General features: G+C 49.0%; 1 protein-coding gene across 1 annotated transcript; it reads right to left on the bottom strand.

The window, feature by feature from the left end:
• Positions 1 to 1,328: 1,328 nt before the first annotated feature.
• UTS2B (urotensin 2B) lies at positions 1,329 to 11,549 on the bottom strand. Its single transcript, XM_038415099.2, has 5 exons — positions 11,244 to 11,549; positions 8,832 to 8,933; positions 5,028 to 5,065; positions 2,884 to 2,977; positions 1,329 to 1,970 (listed from the first exon to the last, which is right to left on the bottom strand). The coding sequence occupies exons 1-5, from the start codon at positions 11,344 to 11,346 to the stop codon at positions 1,945 to 1,947; spliced, it is 363 nt and encodes a 120-aa protein (XP_038271027.1). The 5' UTR covers positions 11,347 to 11,549; the 3' UTR covers positions 1,329 to 1,944.
• Positions 11,550 to 19,033: the final 7,484 nt, after the last annotated feature.

The raw sequence follows: 19,033 nt of genomic DNA, 5'->3' as shown, positions 1-19,033 counted from the left end.
AGAACCCAGCTGGCATTTGCTACTCTGGCCATTACTGGCTTGTCACTGGTGAAACTGCACTCAGTTGAAATATAGAACCCTGAACAGGTCCCCAAACTATTGTGACTACACTACTCTTTTAAGAGAGCGATTGCTCTCAAGAATGGCAGTGATTATTCCTGTCTCTCTGGCTTTTGTGATAATAGAGAACAACAAATGAAGGCACATTTACATAGAGGTACTGAATATGTATCCATAATCAGCAGAAGAGGGGTAAGATTCAGGGTTCAAGTCCCAAAGAGTTAACTTTAGCAGCACAATGTACTTTGGGTGTGATCAAACTGAACTACTGTATGCAAACTGCTAATATATGCCAATGGACGACATTTGATGTGTGCCAGGTTCGGATCATAACAAGATATGTAGTTCCCCTGTTCTTGACGAACATCCAAGCTGTTGGTGTAAACATGTACCTTTTGCCAGACCCCAGGCAGCTGATGTAGGATAATAATTGATGCTTTGGGGGAAGTGGTGTTTATGAAGAATGTGTACCAGGCAACCTGCCGTTAAATACTATGGCTAGGCAGGCCTGGAAACACATGTCCAATTAGAACCCAAATCATTTCACTCATCCATACAGCAAAGCCAAATTCTGTTCTTATTTATCTTATTGGGAATCCAGTGTTAACTCTATTGGCTTGAGCAGAGTGATCCTGGATTTACACTTGGGAATATGGCCCAGGAACCGGATGTATTTCATTTGCAAATAATTTTAAAAAATATTCTCTTCCTTGGTTAGTTGAACAAGTGCCACTTTCAGATGAATGCCTGCAGCAGCAGCATGATGTTTTGTGAATTTTATGTGTGTGGGTATAGTTATGGGGTAGAGTGTGAAACCAGAAATGGGTAAAGCCTGGGTAAAGTCCACCCATGTGAGTCAGAACCCTCGGTAGGCTGGAACTCAAAGAGGTTGGACCAATGACTTAGCACTGGGGCTTCATCTCTGACACGGAAGTGCATTGATTCCCAAAACTGGTCAAAGGAAGCAGCTGCTACTTTTGTCACTGTTGAATACCCAGCTAGATAAACCTTAGATAAAGTCTTAGATAAATAGATAAAGCCTATTCCACTGTGGCCATTTCTATGCAAAATTGAACACATGCATCGAATATGCAAGTGCGAGTATGGAGGAAAGTACAGACCTGGACACCTGGGCCATGCTAATGAAGGAGAAAGAAAACATCAGGGGACCCTGTGAAATATAAATTGGCATTTTACCTTTATTTGACTTATATCCTAAAGGAGCCGGTATTCTGGCCCTTTTCTCCCCTGAAGTAAAGACTGGAGGATACACACTGTGCACACTGACAGGACACAAATAGAGATAACACTACAAAGCTGTGGCAGCAAGCCAACCAAATCCGTACAATGCACTCAGCCTGCTATTATTCGCCTTGTCACTTAAACGGCAAACACCTCCCCTCCCAGCTCCAGGCCTGCCACTGCCACAGGAGATGGGTGGTGCCGTTGTCCTGGGCCCAGGTTTAGAAAGGGAATGGGACCACTGACACCACAATGAATAGCAGCTGCAAAGGGCATTCCCCTCTCACACTCAGGGGGGCGAGGTGAGAGTGAGGCACTAGGAGGACCTGGAGAAAAGAGGAGTGGAGGAAAAGTGGGGGGTTAAGAGCAAATCGGTGATACGCTGAAAGGAGACAGGGTAGGCAGATGCTATAAAAAATGGAACAGGAGAGGAGTATGAGGGAAGAAGGGGTGAAACATGGGAGCTTCCCGGTCTTGTCCGAATTCCTGTCAACCCTGGCTGTGGCCCTGCCTAGTTCCTCGCTGGGAAAAGCACCCAAGGGAGCAGCACGATGAAGGTACAGAAGATAAGTTAACACAGTGACACCACAGTGAGGCAATTCAAGGCCGGCCTGCTCTCTCTCTTCCAATCCCAGTGGGGCTTCACACGCAGTATTTCCAAAAGCAGGCTAGGGAGGGCCAGGAGAGAAAAAGAGATGTTAGGAAACAATCTTGCAGGTGCAAGCTCATGTAAAACTCGACTGGCGGTAGGCAGCAGTCCTGCATTCTTGGCAGGAGGAATGGACTGAATGACATCTCCAATGAGATCTTGGCCTCCTCTAATTCATTGTATTCTTGGTTAATTTCCATGTCCTTCCTCACTGTCTCTCAGCCACACAAACAATTGCTCCTTGTTTTGCCCATACAGAGACACAAGAGAGCAGTGACCTTGGCAGAGGGGAAACGTGTTCACTATCAGCTTGTGTAAAGTGGGCCGATTCACTCTGCAAAAAAAGGGGTTTCTGCAGAATTGAGAGCCGGGATGTACCAAATAACCCCAAATCCTCTCCTGAATGAAAAGAGACGCCTGCTGCAAGGCTGCTTGAAGTTTCCAAATGGATTTTAGAAGCACTTAAAGGATCCCTGGAGTGGTTCCAGTTGCTAAAATTCCTTTATACATGAGGACCTTCAACAGAGCTATTCCTTACAGCCTGGGGTCCACAGTTCCTTTATGAACCAACAAGCTCTTAAAAGCTTCTGATTTTCCACCAAAAGGGACCAAAATAGGACCATTTTAGGATGCTGCCAAAGCCCCTTAAACTATCAGAAGCAATTGGAAATGTGGACAGGCAGCGCCAGTCAGCTCAGGCTAGAAGGAGATCCTGCTGCTAGTCAACAAGGCTGATTAATTAGCAAGCAATGGTAAGGCCCCTAGATGCCCAGCCGGTGACAATGGATGGCTGAGCTCTGTTTGCCTTGGGGTTCTCAGCATATCTGCTATCGCTCACAGGGGTGCAGAGGGAATGCCCTAAAGGGGGCAGGAGGGCTGCAGGCAGATAGATCCCAGGGGCTCACAGCAGCGGCTCTAAAACCAAAACCCACCGCGTTTGTCAGGGTGTGATGGCAGCAGGCCCGCCTCAGTGTAAGCCTCCTCAGAGCCTTCCCCAGCCGAAAGCTCCTCCTTTAACTTCTCCAGCTGTTTGGAACAAGCACAAGGTTAGATTAACCTCTCCTGACCCACCCCCAGCCCTTCTCCCGCGAGCCACCCACCCACTATCACTGCATAGAGTGCCACGACCTTATTCCTCTTGCCGCTGTGGCCTTGATATCCTCCCCTCATTTGCCACGCTCGTCTCCCATTCACTTTCCCTTCTGGCAACAGTGAACCTGTAGCACTGGTTTCTCTGTGGCAGGGATTCCACGTTAAGGGCCGTTCTTTCCCTCTTCTAGAGGCGAGAGCCGTCCGCGGCAAGGAGACTCTGTGCTTCTGCTCCGGCAACATAGCTCCAAGGAAGCCAGATCTTAATATCCCAGATCTCTGGGAAAGGTCCCATCTGAATCAGGGCACTGTGCTGGGGCCCATCTCTATCCCAGTCGCAGCGAGGTGTGATATAGTGACACCTTGCAGAGACAAGTTGGACTGAGAGTCAGGAGACCTGGATTCTATTCCCAGCTCTCCCATGACCTGCCATGTGATCATGGGTGAGTCACTTCCACTCCCCGTGCCTCAGTTTCCCCTCACAGGCTTTCTCTCCTGTCGCAGGCTGGCTGGCCCTTTGAGGCAAGCTGAGCTCAATCATGCCCATAATTTAGCAGCTAAGCCTAACCAATGAGCTTGAAACATAAGGGTGGATCTGTGATGGCAGCTGGTTGCAATTGACTTAATTAGGTGGGGAGCTGAAGCCAGGAGATTGCTAGTTAAAGCTGGGAACTCAGCAGAGGGAGGAAGACCCAGGAGGAAGGAACAAGCAGGAGAGCCTGAGGAAGTCAGGCTGAGTTTCCCCATGGAGCAGAGTAGGTTCCTGGGTGGGGGGCAATCCCTGAGATGTGGCTTAAAAGGAGCAGGGAGATCCTCAGCGGTAAACTGCTGGCAAGCCTGGTGAAGGGAAGCAGCGGGGCAGTCCCGCTGGGGAAGAAGCAAGAGAAGAGAAGCTCTGCAGGGTCAAGAGATGCAGAGAACTTCCGTGGTGCCCGAGGGGGCCAGAAGAGCTGCTAGTCTGGGCATTTGAGTTGGACTTTAAGTTGGATGGCTCTTTTGTACCCTGGAAAAGGAGTGAACTGTCATGTGACCTGGTTCGAGGGCTGAGGCCCAGAAAACAGAGAGGGAGAGGGGAGAAGACACCGGCTGGGACTAGCCATCACAGCCACCGAACCGGCCACCGAGAGGTAAGAGACCAAGTTCCCTGCACTGCCATGTCCCTAGAGGTGAGGGCGCCCACTTACACCAGCCTTGTCTGCTTAGACCCTCCGCTCTCTGGTGCAGGGACTGTCGCTCACCCACAGTGGGGTGGATCACCCAGGAAAATGGAGACATGCTCCTGGCGTAGGCCTCAAAGTGCTACTGCGACACAAACAATCATCATAAAGGACCTGGGAAAATTCAGATTGGGAGAAGGACTTTGTGCTGTGGTCCTGTCTCTAGTCTGAACCAGTCCCCCCACCCATAGCTCCTTGGTGTGACCCAGTGATGGGATTAAACGTGACAAAGCAGCAGCACCTGCCTCTGTAGCTAGTCCCTTCTACCTCTCCCCTGGGAAGAGTTTCCCTCTTCTGGGAACTTTTTTCCCCCGCATGCCTTTCCGGATGCTGGCCCTTTAAATATGGCCGATATGGGTCACTGCTGCAGCCTAATCAATGTTCTCTGCTAGCTTGCTCCCAATGCAAAGCTGATGGTGGACTCTCCATCACTGGCCACTTTTCAATCACGACTGGATGTTTTTCTAAAATAACTGCTCTGAGAGTTACTTTGGGGAAGTCCTAGGGCTTGTACTATGCAAGAGGATCACAGTGGTCCCTTCTGGCCTGGCAATCTATGAATGTATTTCTTCCATCAGATGAGTATTTTAAACCCCTGCTGTGCTTTCCTCTTCCTCTTCCTGAGGAGACGGCCCGTTCTCACGCTGGGGCACTGAAATCGATTAAAACAGGCCGGGGATCGCAATGTACTCACTAGTCCAGTCTGGGTATTATTGACACACTAATGGCTTTTGTCTGATTCGCTCTGTATCAATGCATGCACCTCTCACCTGTTCAAGTTCTTCAAATTTCTTTGCCAGCTCCAAGCCTGGAATAAAGAACACAGGTAGTGTAAATATCTGTAGTGCTTCCTGAAACCCCTATGAGAAGCAATTTCCTCATTCACCCTTTATAAGTGGAAGGCCTCTTTACCATTGAATTCCTACTTAGCCCTGAAAATATAGGTTAGTTGAAAACCCAGCAGAAGAGTTGGCATTCCCTACCAGTTTTATAGGACTTTCCCTTAATGCTAAATAAAAAAGGGGGCAGGTTGTCATGTTTTTTTTGTAACTTATAAAACATACCTGATGGATACAAATATAACAGCTAAAATACGGTCATGTACTGGCCAATGCCAACTCAGCAGCTCTCCATCACCTTGGATGGGCAAAAGCCAGAACAAATGGGCCTAGCCCCAGGCCCTGAAGGCCGGTACCTCAGGCTTTGTCAGACTAAAGCAACTGGGGAATTATGTATCTATGATTAAGTGACTGGAGCAGGAGAGAGCCAATGCAGTCGCCATTACGGTTATGCTGGAGAGCGTTGGTGCCTCCCAGCACCCGTGTCTTTGATTATTGGCAATCACAGACCTTGCCGTGTCCGATCCACATCTAACCACCCTTCACTCAGGATCAATGTAAGTGTGAGGGAGTGTCCATCCCACACAGGCCTGGAAGGGGTTAACGTGCCCAGGCAGAGCTAGGGAGCAGGGGGCTGATTGCATGCAGGTTCAGCTGGGCAGGAACAGGCGGGGCCGATCAAGCCAGGAAGCTGGCAATAGACGGGCTGCTGCTGGGAAAGGGTCAGTCACTCCCTGGGAAGAGGGAGGAGTGTTTGAGCAAGGAGGGGAACCAGGAGTTGTTGGACGCAGGCCAGGAAAGGAGCAGTGAGGGCTGGGAGAGGAAAGCCCAGGATTACTGGGTGTAGGGTCCCTGGACTGGAATCCAGAGCAGTGGGTGAGCCCGGGTTCCCCTACCAGCCACCACAGGTGTGGCATAGACCAGGCAGGGGGCCGTGAATGGGAAGACTGCCTGGGTCACTGTGGGAGGGGCAGAGAATTGAAGGACTGTACCCCAGAAGGGGGAACACTGAGTGCCCCGGCCGGAGGGCTGAGTCACAAAGAGGACACTGCGGTGCCTGGGACAAGAGAAGAGCTGTAGACGTGGTGTGATGGCATGTGACCATGGAAGGGTCGTCGACCTTGAGAGTTAATCCCCAGAGTGACCAGGAGGAGGCGCCAGACAAGCCACGAGTGGTGCACCCCGGGACAGTAAGAAGCAATTAAGCGCCTTGATGGAGCAACATAGCTAACACAATAGAAAACACTGTCCAAGGGGCGAGGCTACGTGCAAGGCCAGTCAGAAGCTGAGCTATGTGGGCAGAGGTGTTTCCCTGGGTGTTCAGTGCAAACACGGCAGCTGTGCGTGGGGCCTGTCTACAGAGCCTTGCCGGTAAAGCACACCAGCAAAGCCCCCTACTGGAAACACAGCTTAGGCCAGTGAAAGGAGTTCTGCTGGCCCAGCTACACCCCCTCCCCAAATGACATTAGATATGCTGCCAAAAGCACTCTTCTGTTGGTATAGTTACACTGAGGGTTTTTTCCCACTCCTAGATGACCTGGCAATGTCAGCAGAACTTTGTAGCGCAGACTAACCCTGAGAGAAGCAGAAAAGTGGCCAGAAAGCCAGGAGACATCCAGAGAAGCGCTGGTAACATGGCCTTGAGAGGAAGCCAAGAGACAGAGCTTCTTTTGGGCAGAGTGCTGGTTGGAAAGACGCATGGAACCGTAAGGCCGGAAACTATCTGTTGCTGTTTGTTCTTACTGCATTCAGGGAAACAGGCCTTTGTACAGAAAATAGACAGGATTGCACCAAAGAAACATCTGTTTCCACCATCAATTTCTTCCCCTAATGGAGACAACCTGCAAGCCTCAGAATATTGGCTAACTGCTTGGGCCAAAAGGGGCAAGAAAAGACATAAAGCCAATACATTATATCAGCCTTGATTTAAAAGACAGCATGGTCCAGTGGGAACTAAGACAGCTGGCTTCTATTCCTGGCTCTGCCTCCTGTGACACCTTGGACAAATCCCTTCAAGGCTCGGTGACCCGCTTTTCACATCAGCAAAACAGAGACTGCAAAAGCACTCTGAGATCTAGGGCTGAAAACTGCTACCTCAGCACTTACGATTGTTACTGCACACCCATCCACTTGTTGCGGCATTTCAGGCGTTTGCTTTGGACCCGGTTCCCACAAGCCAGCGGGCTGGCCAAGGACTGCGGCATCCCAAAAATGAACAGCAGCTGACATTGGAACAGACGGTCTCGGGGGAGAATAAAAAAGGCTAATTTACTGACGACACTTTGCCTGGTGTAAAGCCTCTGCCTATGCTTCTCTCGGAGATTAATTGTTGGCAGATGCCCGGCATAAAATGAAGTCTGTCTCTAGGAGTAATAAATACACTAACCCATAACTCTGTTCGTTCTTGAATGCATCCCATTTGTAAGCTGAATTCCTTCGTTAGCAGAAGAACTCGATGGATTTGCTTTGCAGGATCATTCAGCCATTCAGAACTACGGCTGCCTCACTGAGTTTAGCAGAGGGAAGGGTGGAGACCTTTGCAGTCCTTGGGGCATTTTGTCCCTGCTTGTCCCTGTGCTTTCCTATTTTCATCTGAATTGTCGCTGTGGAGAGAACTCAGCACAGTCCTGCTCTGAAGACCTCCGCTGCCAGTGAGAACCCATCCATTGACTTCAATGGGCTTTGGACGGGGCCCTCAGTGAGCAAATGTTATCTCATGAGTTTGAATGATGTTCCCTCCTTTTATGCCATGAGAAGTCTCATGATACCCTGCTGCATTCTGGGGTTGGGATCCTGCCAAAATCGACAGAAAGGCCTGGAGCCCTTAGAATTACACTCTCTGGTTTTTGGTCATGTCACATCTCACGGGTGGGATAACGTCCCACGTGATAGCTCAGTGCCTCCGGTCCCTGCCGAACCAGAACTGCAAAGGGACGGATCAGCAAGAAAAATCCCATTGGCTGAACTTTTCCCAACTTTAACAATAAGTCAGGTTCGGATGGGCATTCCCCTTGGTTCTTAGCTCATCCAGAGAAACCTTACTAAGCGTGGACTCCGGCTGAGCTGGATCACCTCTTTGCTCTCTGTAAAGCAATTACCCTGGATATAAATGATGATCAACTATTTGTATGAGCTCCTGTTGAAGATCTTGCATAAGTTTTAACATTCCAGCCAGACCCTGAGCTGCATCCGAGGGCCGCTAGTTGCGGCATGGGGGAGGGGGTGTCAAAAGTGGCTTTCCTCCCCTCGACCTGGGGCTTGCTCTGAGCGGGACCAGTCTGCTGGCACCGGATAGAACTCTTTCTAGCAGCCAGGGATCACTGGGGTGGAGGGACGCTTCAGTCAGTCTTCCTGGTCACTAGCCATGCCACTTGTGTCTGCTACGGGGAGCGTGGGGGACTGTAGAAGCGTCTATGGCAATTCAGTGCCACCTGAGAATTCCCCTGTGCTGCAAGAGCCTCTGGGGGCCAGCTAAGATGGCTTTAGGTCAGACTTGCAATGGAAAAGCAGCATCAAGTAACCCCAGTGTACCAGACAGTCTGATCCACTGTGTATAGGTCCCAATCCTACAAGGTGCTGAGCGAGCTCCATTCCCATAGCAATCTGTGGTAATTCAGGTGCTCAGCCCTTAAGGATCAGGCCCTTAGTATTCAAATAAACAAAGCTCCCTCCAGGGATCTGGGATGGGAAGCTGGAGATGGGATCGATGAGCGTGTCACCCGCCCCCTCACTTACTGCTATCCGCTGGTTGCCTCCAGCCGAGGTTTTTGTTAAGCAGCAGAGTCAGCAGCATGTCTTGGTGATTGGTGTCTCCTCTCTCCAGAAACCTTGGGCTTTCTGCAGCACATAAAACACCTCTCTCAGGCGGTGATGCCAGGATGAATGGGTTCCCCAGCAAAAGAATGGAGGAAGGAAATGTCTCGCTGCGGCATAATGGCAGGTTGGGAGGGATGGGGGGCGGGGAGAGGGAGACGTACTGGGAGGGGGGGTCTCCCATGGGTGGGTGGGGGTTGCAATCCTCACCCCCAGCCCCAGCAGAGCTGCTTCATGGCTGCTACTGCTTCTAACAGTCCTGGTCAATGTGGTCCCTCCCTGTTACACAGAGGGGAGTCAGACAGTTGCATTGCCTAGTCCGTCACCACTCACTGGGGACTCCCTTCCCTCCTGGCCCCCCCAGCTGCCCCCACAGAATCGCACTGGAGCTGGGGAGGAGCTGGGAGTCCATCCAGCCTGTCTCCCTGAGACCAATACAGGGGTGATCCCTGGCGCACACTTACTGGAGTTCCCTCCAGCGTAGATGTAAGAGCCCCACCTCTGTACTAACTCCCCTGCTGTGCTTGAGATACACTCAGCACAGGTGACAAAAAGCCTTTGTGTTCGCCCAGTCTAGAGCCAGCCACGGGGCAGCCTGGCCTCAGAGCTACTCCTGTTCACCCATGGGGGACACAGAGGAGTCGGGCACACAGTCAGCGTTAACTTTTGTGAGGCAAGCATGGGGCCAGCGACTGTTCCAGGTGCCAGGCAGGGCCAGCTGGTATGGATGTCCAAGACATACCTTCATTTTCCTCAGAAAGTCACCCGGGGATTCCCTGTGCACAAGGGGAATCCTCCCAGAGCCTGTTAAATCAACTGCCTGCTGCCAGAACGGGGACAGGGCCCTCTGTGAAACCCCTAGGCAGAACGTTCTCTGTATTGCTCCCTTAGCGAGGGTGGGGAGTCGCTGCTCCCTGGAAAGATTCTCTCCAAACCCCACAGATCCACCAATATCTGATCAATGGACAGTCACCATAGACCAGGGCCATATGCACCGAGACCCTGTAGTACTGAAGAGACCAGGACCTCCCAGCTCGGCCCAGCCGGTCTCTTTTATAGCCTGAAGCAAGGAGTCGGGCACACAGTCAGCGTTAACTTTTGTGAGGCAAGCAGTGGGGACAATGCATGGAGAATGCCCAGGCTCCAAGCCCATTTCAGATCCCAAAGCTATGGAGGGGCTCATGCAGAGACCATAGACAGGCAGGAATGGTGCCGGAGGAACAGCACTCTTCTCTTCCTGATCCTCCAGGCTCCCGTTCCCTCCGCACATGGAGATGAGGGGCAATCATTTTACCAAAGTGGCTTCACCCTAATCTAACCCTGATGGTCTTAAAGCAAAACATACACACAGGGGCCAACACATTATTATTATAGCTGATCTCATGGAGCCTAGTGGAGGCTTAGGAGGTGTGGGACATCTGTTTAGACACAGCTGCCTAAATCTGGGGGTGCTGAGGAGCTGTGCCTACTCCAATGATCATAAATGCTGGCCAAATTCATCCCTGGCATGGTACCTTGACCAGTGTCACTGGGCCTGATCCTGATCTCAGTTACAAGCTGGAGTTAACCCCCTGGAATTTAGCTGAGTCACAAGAGGGATGTGTTTATCATGGCGAGTTTAAAGAGGGTTTGGGTTATGGTGATTTTGAAATGTTGATGGTGAGGCATATTGGAGTTTGCTTTAGGAAAAAAAATACAGATGCACAATCAGAATAAAAGGCATTATTACAAAATCAACTGGGCAACAGAGGAGGAAAAATCAATTTAAAAGCAATGTTATTTTCTAGCTTATATTTGGCTGCTTGTTTCCCTCAAAGGCTATGTAACAAAGAAGATTAATGACACCATTTCCCTGCAGAATAAGTGCAAGCCAAGATGCACTTAAGTTACTGAAAGAAGAACAGGTAAAAAAGAAGCCACCTTGGATAAAATGTCGAGTGCTGACACCTAGGAACTGTCAGATCTCATATGTTCTGTGTCAGGACCATCACTGGGTAATACCAGGGCATTTTTTTCCTAAGAGATTTTCTTTATGAATAGCAAGAGACATTCTCATCAGACACATTCCTTCTGATGTGACACTGTCACTGTTCAATGTGATGTATTATATCACCAGAAATGGACATAGGGACGGTCATAGGTCACACAAATAGAATGAGGCCTCTCAGTCGCTCACATGTTTAATAGAAGGAGGTAGTAATGGGTAACCTTATTTCCTTCCCATGTGAAAATCAGTGCTGTAGGGTTGTGTCAAGCAGAAAGGAAAATCCCCCAATCAATCAACCAGCAGAGATAAGTACCTACCTGCATCATCTATACTGAGTTTCAGCTTACCTTGTAATGCAAGAGGTTTTCCATGTGCAGATGGTATCGACAGCATTATGGAGAAAACAGTTAGGAGCCCAAGGCAGAACTGGACCGAACAGATTTTGTCCATGTTCCCACCACCAAAAGAACTCTTCCTTCACGCTCGATGGAGGACTTCAGTGCAACCCGGCTCCAGAGGAGCTCACTTTTAAAAGCTAGCGAATGTGCAAGGATTACAAATGGTCTTTGGAGGAGGGGGAGAAAAAAAATCTTCTGAAATATAATTCAACCTGTCAATATGATTCACTCCTTGGATAATGGACAGATCAACCCAGGAACAGACGTCATAAGGAACCCGGTCAATATGTCTCTTATCTGACCAATCCAATGAATGTTCCCCCTCACACACACGCACGCACGCATCCATATACAGGTTCTGTGACTCTATTATAGAAATGTATTCCGGGAGCTGGCTCGAAGGGAGCTTTGCAATTTATTATTGTACTCTTCTGCGCCTGTGCTAATTAACCTGAGATGTAGAAAGTGCCAGAATGGTGGAGGGGAAGACAGGGCTGTTCATTTAATTTAACTGATTGCTGGCACTCAGGTGCATTGCTTCATCACAATGACTTCGTTGAGCATTGGCTTTATCATCAACTGACAAAACGCTGCATTTGATTGCAGGGTAGAGTATGTGCTGGGGGTTACATTTGACATCAGATACGAAATTCAACAAAAAGGAGCCAGATCCCTTCAGTTTTGTCCATTCGGGAGAAGGAAGGGTGTTTGGATGATCCATTTTATTGGGCAAACGCCTATATTTAATTAAGATAAAATGTGGTATGATGCACTGTGCAAGCTTTCAGTGTCTGTTTTAGGGGTCTGGCTCCATCCTGTTTGGCTTGTATGTATTGCCTTCCAAGCTCTCTCAGTGACCTGTTAGTAATTTTCTACTACAACTTTATGGTACCAAGAATGATGCTGCAAGAACAACCATCCTGGTAAACTCTGCCCCTGCTACGTCCCCCAAGTGACACTGCAAAGATGAACTGCAGAACTGAGTCACTCACAGCTTGCACTTGCAACAAGCTGATCTGGATGCACGGTGCCACTGACTCACCTGATCTTCTTGGCTGCAACACTGTCCCAAATTGTCCATCTCACTCCGCCTCATGCTGCCTGCAATTAGCATTCACTGGAAGGCAATATTGACTTGGAGTTGGGATTTCTGGGTTTTGTTTCCCAGCTCTGCCAACGACTTGTTGTGTGACCTTGAACAAGTCACTTGTGATGCCCCAGCTTACCCAGCTATACAACAAGGACTAACCAAATTAATGCTGGTGAAGCCCTTTGAGATCTTTGGGTGCACCGTGCTATTTAAGTGCAGAAAATGACAGTGGTTGCTCATGAGAATGAGTGACAAATAGCACTGGCTTCTGCTAGACATATAGGCCTGACCCCACAAGATGCTCTTTTGCAAGGTGCCAGTGGGCCTCAGCTCCCACTGAAGTCAATGGAAGTTGCATTGACAATGTTCAATGCAAAAAGAAAAGGAGTACTTGTCGCTAACAAATTTATTTGAGCTTAGGGACTAAACAAATTAATGCTGGTGAAGCCCTTTGAGATCCTTGGGTGCACGGTGCTATTTAAGTGCAGAAATAGCAACTGCGGTTGCTCATGAGAATGAGTGACAAATAGCACTGGCTTCTGCTAGTCATATAGGCCTGACTCCACAAGATGCTCTTTTGCAAGGTGCCAGTGGGCCTCAGCTCCCACTGAAGTCAATGGAAGTTGCATTGACAATGTTCAATGCAAAAAGAAAAGAAAAAGATGCATCCGATGAAGTGAGCTGTAGCTCACAAAAGCTCATGCTCAAATAAATTTGTTAGTCTCTAAGATGCCACAAGTACTCCTTTTCTTTTTGCGAATACAGACGAACACGGCTGCTACTCTGAATGTTCAATGCGTCCTTGCAGAATTGGGACAATAGCACACGAAGGTCGTGTAGTGCACATTTCCCTCTTGATCTTGATTTGCTGCACCCCTGCTTGCTATACCACTGCCCAGGCTCACCTGAACAGACGTGGGCAATCGTGCTTGATTGCACTGAAGTTCTGTGATGGGAAGGGCACGACTATAGCTGGGATGACAGCATCTTTATTTTCAGCTGTGTCCTATCCCAATGCAATCTATCTTCTAGGGCATGTGCAAACCATTATCCTCTAGCCAAATGAGGTGCAAAATGGAGGGGAGGGATAGCTCAGTGGTTTGAGCATTGGCCTGCTTAAACCCAGGGTTGTGAGCTCAACCCTTGAGGAGACCATTTAGGGATCTGGGGCAAAAATTGGGGATTGGTCTGGGGGTTGGACTAGATGACCTCCTGAGGTCCCTTCCAACCCTATGGTTCTATGACACTCTGATTTTCCCTCTAGCTTTATAGTCCTGCCAAAGCCAATCTGTCTTTTGGGGTGCTGACAGAAGGTAGTGACTATGCTGATTCCCAGGACCAGAGAAGCTGAAAGTTATCCTGCAACTCAATTATGATATGAGTGTGTTTAGCATCTTATTTCTGGCCACCTGAAGGCCTAGATTTCAAACAAGGACAATGTCAATTACAGCTGGTTGAATTTATTTTATTTTATTTTGGTCAAAAAGTAATTTAAATGAAGATGACTTTTGGTCAAAATGGAGATACTTCATTTTTGATGAAATTTTCTGAGTTTGTTTAAATGAAAATTACCAAAAGCTGAAAAAATGTAGGTTTTCAATTTGGAGTTTTCAATAACAAACAAAGAAAAACAACCTGCACAAACCTGAAAAATTCCTGCAAGAAAATTTTTCAAAACTTCCTGCAAAATATTGGTATTTTCCCGCTAGCTCTAATTCTGATCTTTCAGAGACCAAACAAGCCAGGACTTTGTCCATCATCAGAAATTAGTGCATCGGCTAAGTGTGATATCTTCCCCTCACTGCCTCTGAAGCTATTATTCCATTCAGACATGAGAAATCCCACATTATCCTGGGAGCACATCCCCTGATAATACACAAGTTAGCATATGTCACCAGTTTGACTAAGATCAGTTTAATACATAACAAGTGATTCTCAGTCTGAAATAGTACTACCTTCAGCAGGAACTCATTGTGGATGTTAGCAACCTTATCAAACCAGACTCAAACCACCCTTTTAGGGGGAAGAGTCAGCTACAGAAACACTTGCGGCAGCTGGTTTTCTGGCCCCCTCTCAGCTTGTCTCCAGACCTGGTGAGAACTGAGTCTTGTATTGATATCAATGGGGGATGCTGCTCTCCTGGTGATAGGTCTGAGTAAGGTGTCTCTGCTGAATCCATTTGTCAGAAGCCCTTGATACCAATGAGGCTTTGCTGACGTTTTGTAGTATCTTGTAGAAGGATGCTGGAAAAGCTCCTCGCTGGGGTTTGCTCCTTCATTGCAGAGAATTCCAGGGAGGTAGCACTGGGCTGCTGCAACTGTTTACTTGCCCAAAGCGTCCTAGATCGCATGCCCTGATTCTCATGGGTGACTTTAATTTTCCTGATATCTGCTGGGAGAGCAATACAGCGGTGCATAGACAATCCAGGAAGTTTTTGGAAAGCGTAGGGGACAATTTCCTGGTGCAAGTGCTAGGGGAGCCAACTAGGGGGAGCGCTTTTCTTGACCTGCTGCTCACAAACCGGGTAGAATTAGTGGGGGAAGCAAAAGTGGATGGGAATCTGGGAGGCAGTGACCATGAGTTGGTTGAGTTCAGGATCCTGACGCAGGGAAGAAAGGTAAGCAGCAGGATACGGACCCTGGACTTCAGGAAAGCAGACTTTGACTCCCTCAGGGAACAGATGGCCAGGATCCCCTGGGGGACTAACATGAAAGGGAAGGGAGTCCAGGAGAGCTGGCTGTATTTCAAGGAATCCCTGTTGAGGTTACAGGGACAAACCATCCCGATGAGTCGAAAGAATAGTAAATATGGCAGGCGACCAGCTTGGCTTAATGGTGAAATCCTAGCGGATCTTAAGCATAAAAAAGAAGCTTACAAGAAGTGGAAGGTTGGACATATGACCAGGGAAGAGTATAAAAATATTGCTCGGGCATGTAGGAAAGATATCAGGAGGGCCAAATCGCACCTGGAGCTGCAGCTAGCAAGAGATGTCAAGAGTAACAAGAAGGGTTTCTTCAGGTATGTTGGCAACAAGAAGAAAGCCAAGGAAAGTGTGGGCCCCTTACTGAATGAGGGAGGCAAGCTAGTGACAGAGGATGTGGAAAAAGCTAATGTACTCAATGCTTTTTTTGCCTCTGTTTTCACTAACAAGGTCAGCTCCCAGACTGCTGTGCTGGGCATCACAAAATGGGGAAGAGATGGCCAGCCCTCTGTAGAGATAGAGGTGGTTAGGGACTATTTAGAAAAGCTGGACGTGCACAAGTCCATGGGGCCGGACGAATTGCATCCGAGAGTGCTGAAGGAATTGGCGGCTGTGATTGCAGAGCCCTTGGCCATTATCTTTGAAAACTCGTGGCGAACGGGGGAAGTCCCGGATGACTGGAAAAAGGCTAATGTAGTGCCCATCTTTAAAAAAGGGAAGAAGGAGGATCCTGGGAACTACAGGCCGGTCAGCCTCACCTCAGTCCCTGGAAAAATCATGGAGCAGGTCCTCAAAGAATCAATCCTGAAGCACTTAGAGGAGAGGAAAGTGATCAGGAACAGTCAGCATGGATTCACCAAGGGAAGGTCATGCCTGACTAATCTAATCGCCTTTTATGATGAGATTACTGGTTCTGTGGATGAAGGGAAAGCAGTGGATGTATTGTTTCTTGACTTTAGCAAAGCTTTTGACACGGTCTCCCACAGCATTCTTGTCAGCAAGTTAAGGAAGTATGGGCTGGATGAATGCACTATAAGGTGGGTAGAAAGCTGGCTAGATTGTCGGGCTCAACGGGTAGTGATCAATGGCTCCATGTCTAGTTGGCAGCCGGTGTCAAGTGGAGTGCCCCAGGGGTCGGTCCTGGGGCCCATTTTGTTCAATATCTTCATAAATGATCTGGAGGATGGTGTGGATTGCACTCTCAGCAAATTTGCGGATGATACTAAACTGGGAGGAGTGGTAGATACGCTGGAGGGGAGGGATAGGATACAGAAGGACCTAGACAAATTGGAAGATTGGGCCAAAAGAAATCTAATGAGGTTCAATAAGGATAAGTGCAGGGTCCTGCACTTAGGATGGAAGAATCCAATGCACCGCTACAGACTAGGGACCGAATGGCTCGGCAGCAGTTCTGCGGAAAAGGACCTAGGGGTGACAGTGGATGAGAAGCTGGATATGAGTCAGCAGTGTGCCCTTGTTGCCAAGAAGGCCAATGGCATTTTGGGATGTATAAGTAGGGGCATAGCGAGCAGATCGAGGGACGTGATCGTTCCCCTCTATTCGACACTGGTGAGGCCTCATCTGGAGTACTGTGTCCAGTTTTGGGCCCCACACTACAAGAAGGATGTGGATAAATTGGAAAGAGTACAGCGAAGGGCAACAAAAATGATTAGGGGTCTAGAGCACATGACTTATGAGGAGAGGCTGAGGGAGCTGGGATTGTTCAGTCTGCAGAAGAGAAGAATGAGGGGGGATTTGATAGCTGCTTTCAACTACCTGAAAGGGGGTTTCAAAGAGGATGGCTCTAGACTGTTCTCAATGGTAGCAGATGACAGAACGAGGAGTAATGGTCTCAAGTTGCAATGGGGGAGGTTTAGATTGGATATTAGGAAAAACTTTTTCACTAAGAGGGTGGTGAAACACTGGAATGCGTTACCTAGGGAGGTGGTAGAATCTCCTTCCTTAGAGGTTTTTAAGGTCAGGCTTGACAAAGCCCTGGCTAGGATGATTTAACTGGGACTTGGTCCTGCTTTGAGCAGGGGGTTGGACTAGATGACCTTCTGGGGTCCCTTCCAACCCTGATATTCTATGATTCTATGATTCCTCGCATCTATGGTGTCACCTCTCCAACATTGAGCACGTGGGGTCTGGTGCTGCAGTGTGATCACGGTGCGGAGCATGCTCATTCTGCCGGGCTCGGATCCTACAATGTCACTTTTTCCAGTGTCTGGCCAAATGAAGGACCTGGATGAAGGTGAATGGGCAGCCAGATCTGACGAGACAGATATGAGACTGGCTGGTACAGAATGAGGAAGTATCTAGAGGAGTGGGGGGGATCTGTACATGCCAGCCTGTTACCAAAGGTCCTGTTGGGTTCATTGCTGCTGTGGGATTATTGGATGGCAAGGATTGGCCTTAATGAGAGGTTTCCCTGAATGAGGTCACTGAATAAAAGGGACTCTGTGTTTGGCCCATTCATCCAGCTGGGAGAAGCTTTGTCAAGTTGCAAAATGTTGACAAAAAAATGTCACTGACATTTCAATTAAATGGAAACAAATTTGGATGCAATATTTTTCTTGTTTTTAAAATCCGTTCCAGTCATCAATAATGTCTTGCATGTCATCTGTTGAATGACTGCCTCCTGTACTTGCAGGCAGCTGGTGCCTAACATAAGAGTTCACCAACTTTAATCTTCATGGTCCTAATCTGTCATGGCCGCTTCTAATGGACACAAGCTTGTGAAGCTGTTGCTAGCACAGCATAATGTATATGGGGTCAAAAGGGAAATGAACAACAATGGACAAAACCCACCAGTCCATATTGTTGGGAATATGCAGACCAGGGGCAAGCTGGCTGGATTCCACCAACCTCAGAGGAGCTGCTTCAACATGCACCAGCTCTGTGTATGGACAGAGGAGGTTAAGCTCCTCAGTGTAATCCCACCTCCATGTCTTTATGTGTTCGACTCGTCTCTCTCCGCCCCTTGCGGAGACCCTTTTGGTTCTTGTGTGATAAACCATTCAGTCATGATAAGTGCCATCAGTGGAGCTTTGCCATTATCTTCAGTGGAGCCAGAATTTCACCCTGTAGCTACCGGCTGCAGGATCGAGTCTCCAAGTAGCCTAACCTCAGATTCATCCCAAAGCAGCATTCACACCTCTGGGACAAACATCAGTCAAAGAGAATTCAACACATTCCTCAGATAACTGCTAAGACATGCCACGAGCCTTGGACTGATGAGAAGGAGAGAAGTGGAGGAGCCGCTTCACACAGCACAGGTGGGGTTTGGAGAGAGAAATCCTGTCTTCACTGGCACTCGGAAGGCTCTGAAACACTTCACGCTCTGCATGGGTTCCAGGTGAGCCAGAGTGGCGTGGGCTGGGCTTGCCCTGGCTCCTGTGTTCTCCACTGAGCTGTCGCACGCTGGATCCTGGTGAAAACACCCTGCTGAATGTGCACCTCCCGAAAGAGTCTTCCCGTCCGGGACATGTCATCGCTGCGTCCCCCAGGCCATAGCTAATGACAGTGGTCGGCTGGCGTCACTGGCCAGGGGAGAAGGACGCTTCAGAAAGACATTGGCCTCGTGCTCACAGTTCCTCTGTTCCTAGAGGCAGGGTGGGGGTATGGGGAACGTCACCCCGGAGCAGGGCCACTGTCAGCTTCTCTCATTCTTTCCATTGGACAAGGTCGTTCATATAGCTTTCTCCTCCCATAGGGCCAGACTGTCCCCTCTGGCCCCCAGTACTCCTCCTCTTCCTCCCCGCTCACCCGCTCAAGTCCCCCCCCCCTCGCGACTCACTCCAGTGCACCTTCCCCTTCCCCCCGGACTCCTCTTCCCACGTGCCTTGCCCCATTCAGGCATCTCCCCCAATCCTCCTTTCCAAACTCCCTTTCCTCCAGTCGGGTTCCCTCCTCCCTGCTTGGCCTGCTCCTCCCACCATGCCAGGA

Source organism: Dermochelys coriacea, chromosome 9 (assembly GCF_009764565.3).
Source record: "Dermochelys coriacea isolate rDerCor1 chromosome 9, rDerCor1.pri.v4, whole genome shotgun sequence".
Taxonomy (NCBI): domain Eukaryota; kingdom Metazoa; phylum Chordata; order Testudines; family Dermochelyidae; genus Dermochelys; species Dermochelys coriacea.
Note: the sequence above shows the minus strand (reverse complement) of the source record. Positions and strands in the feature narration are given on the sequence as shown.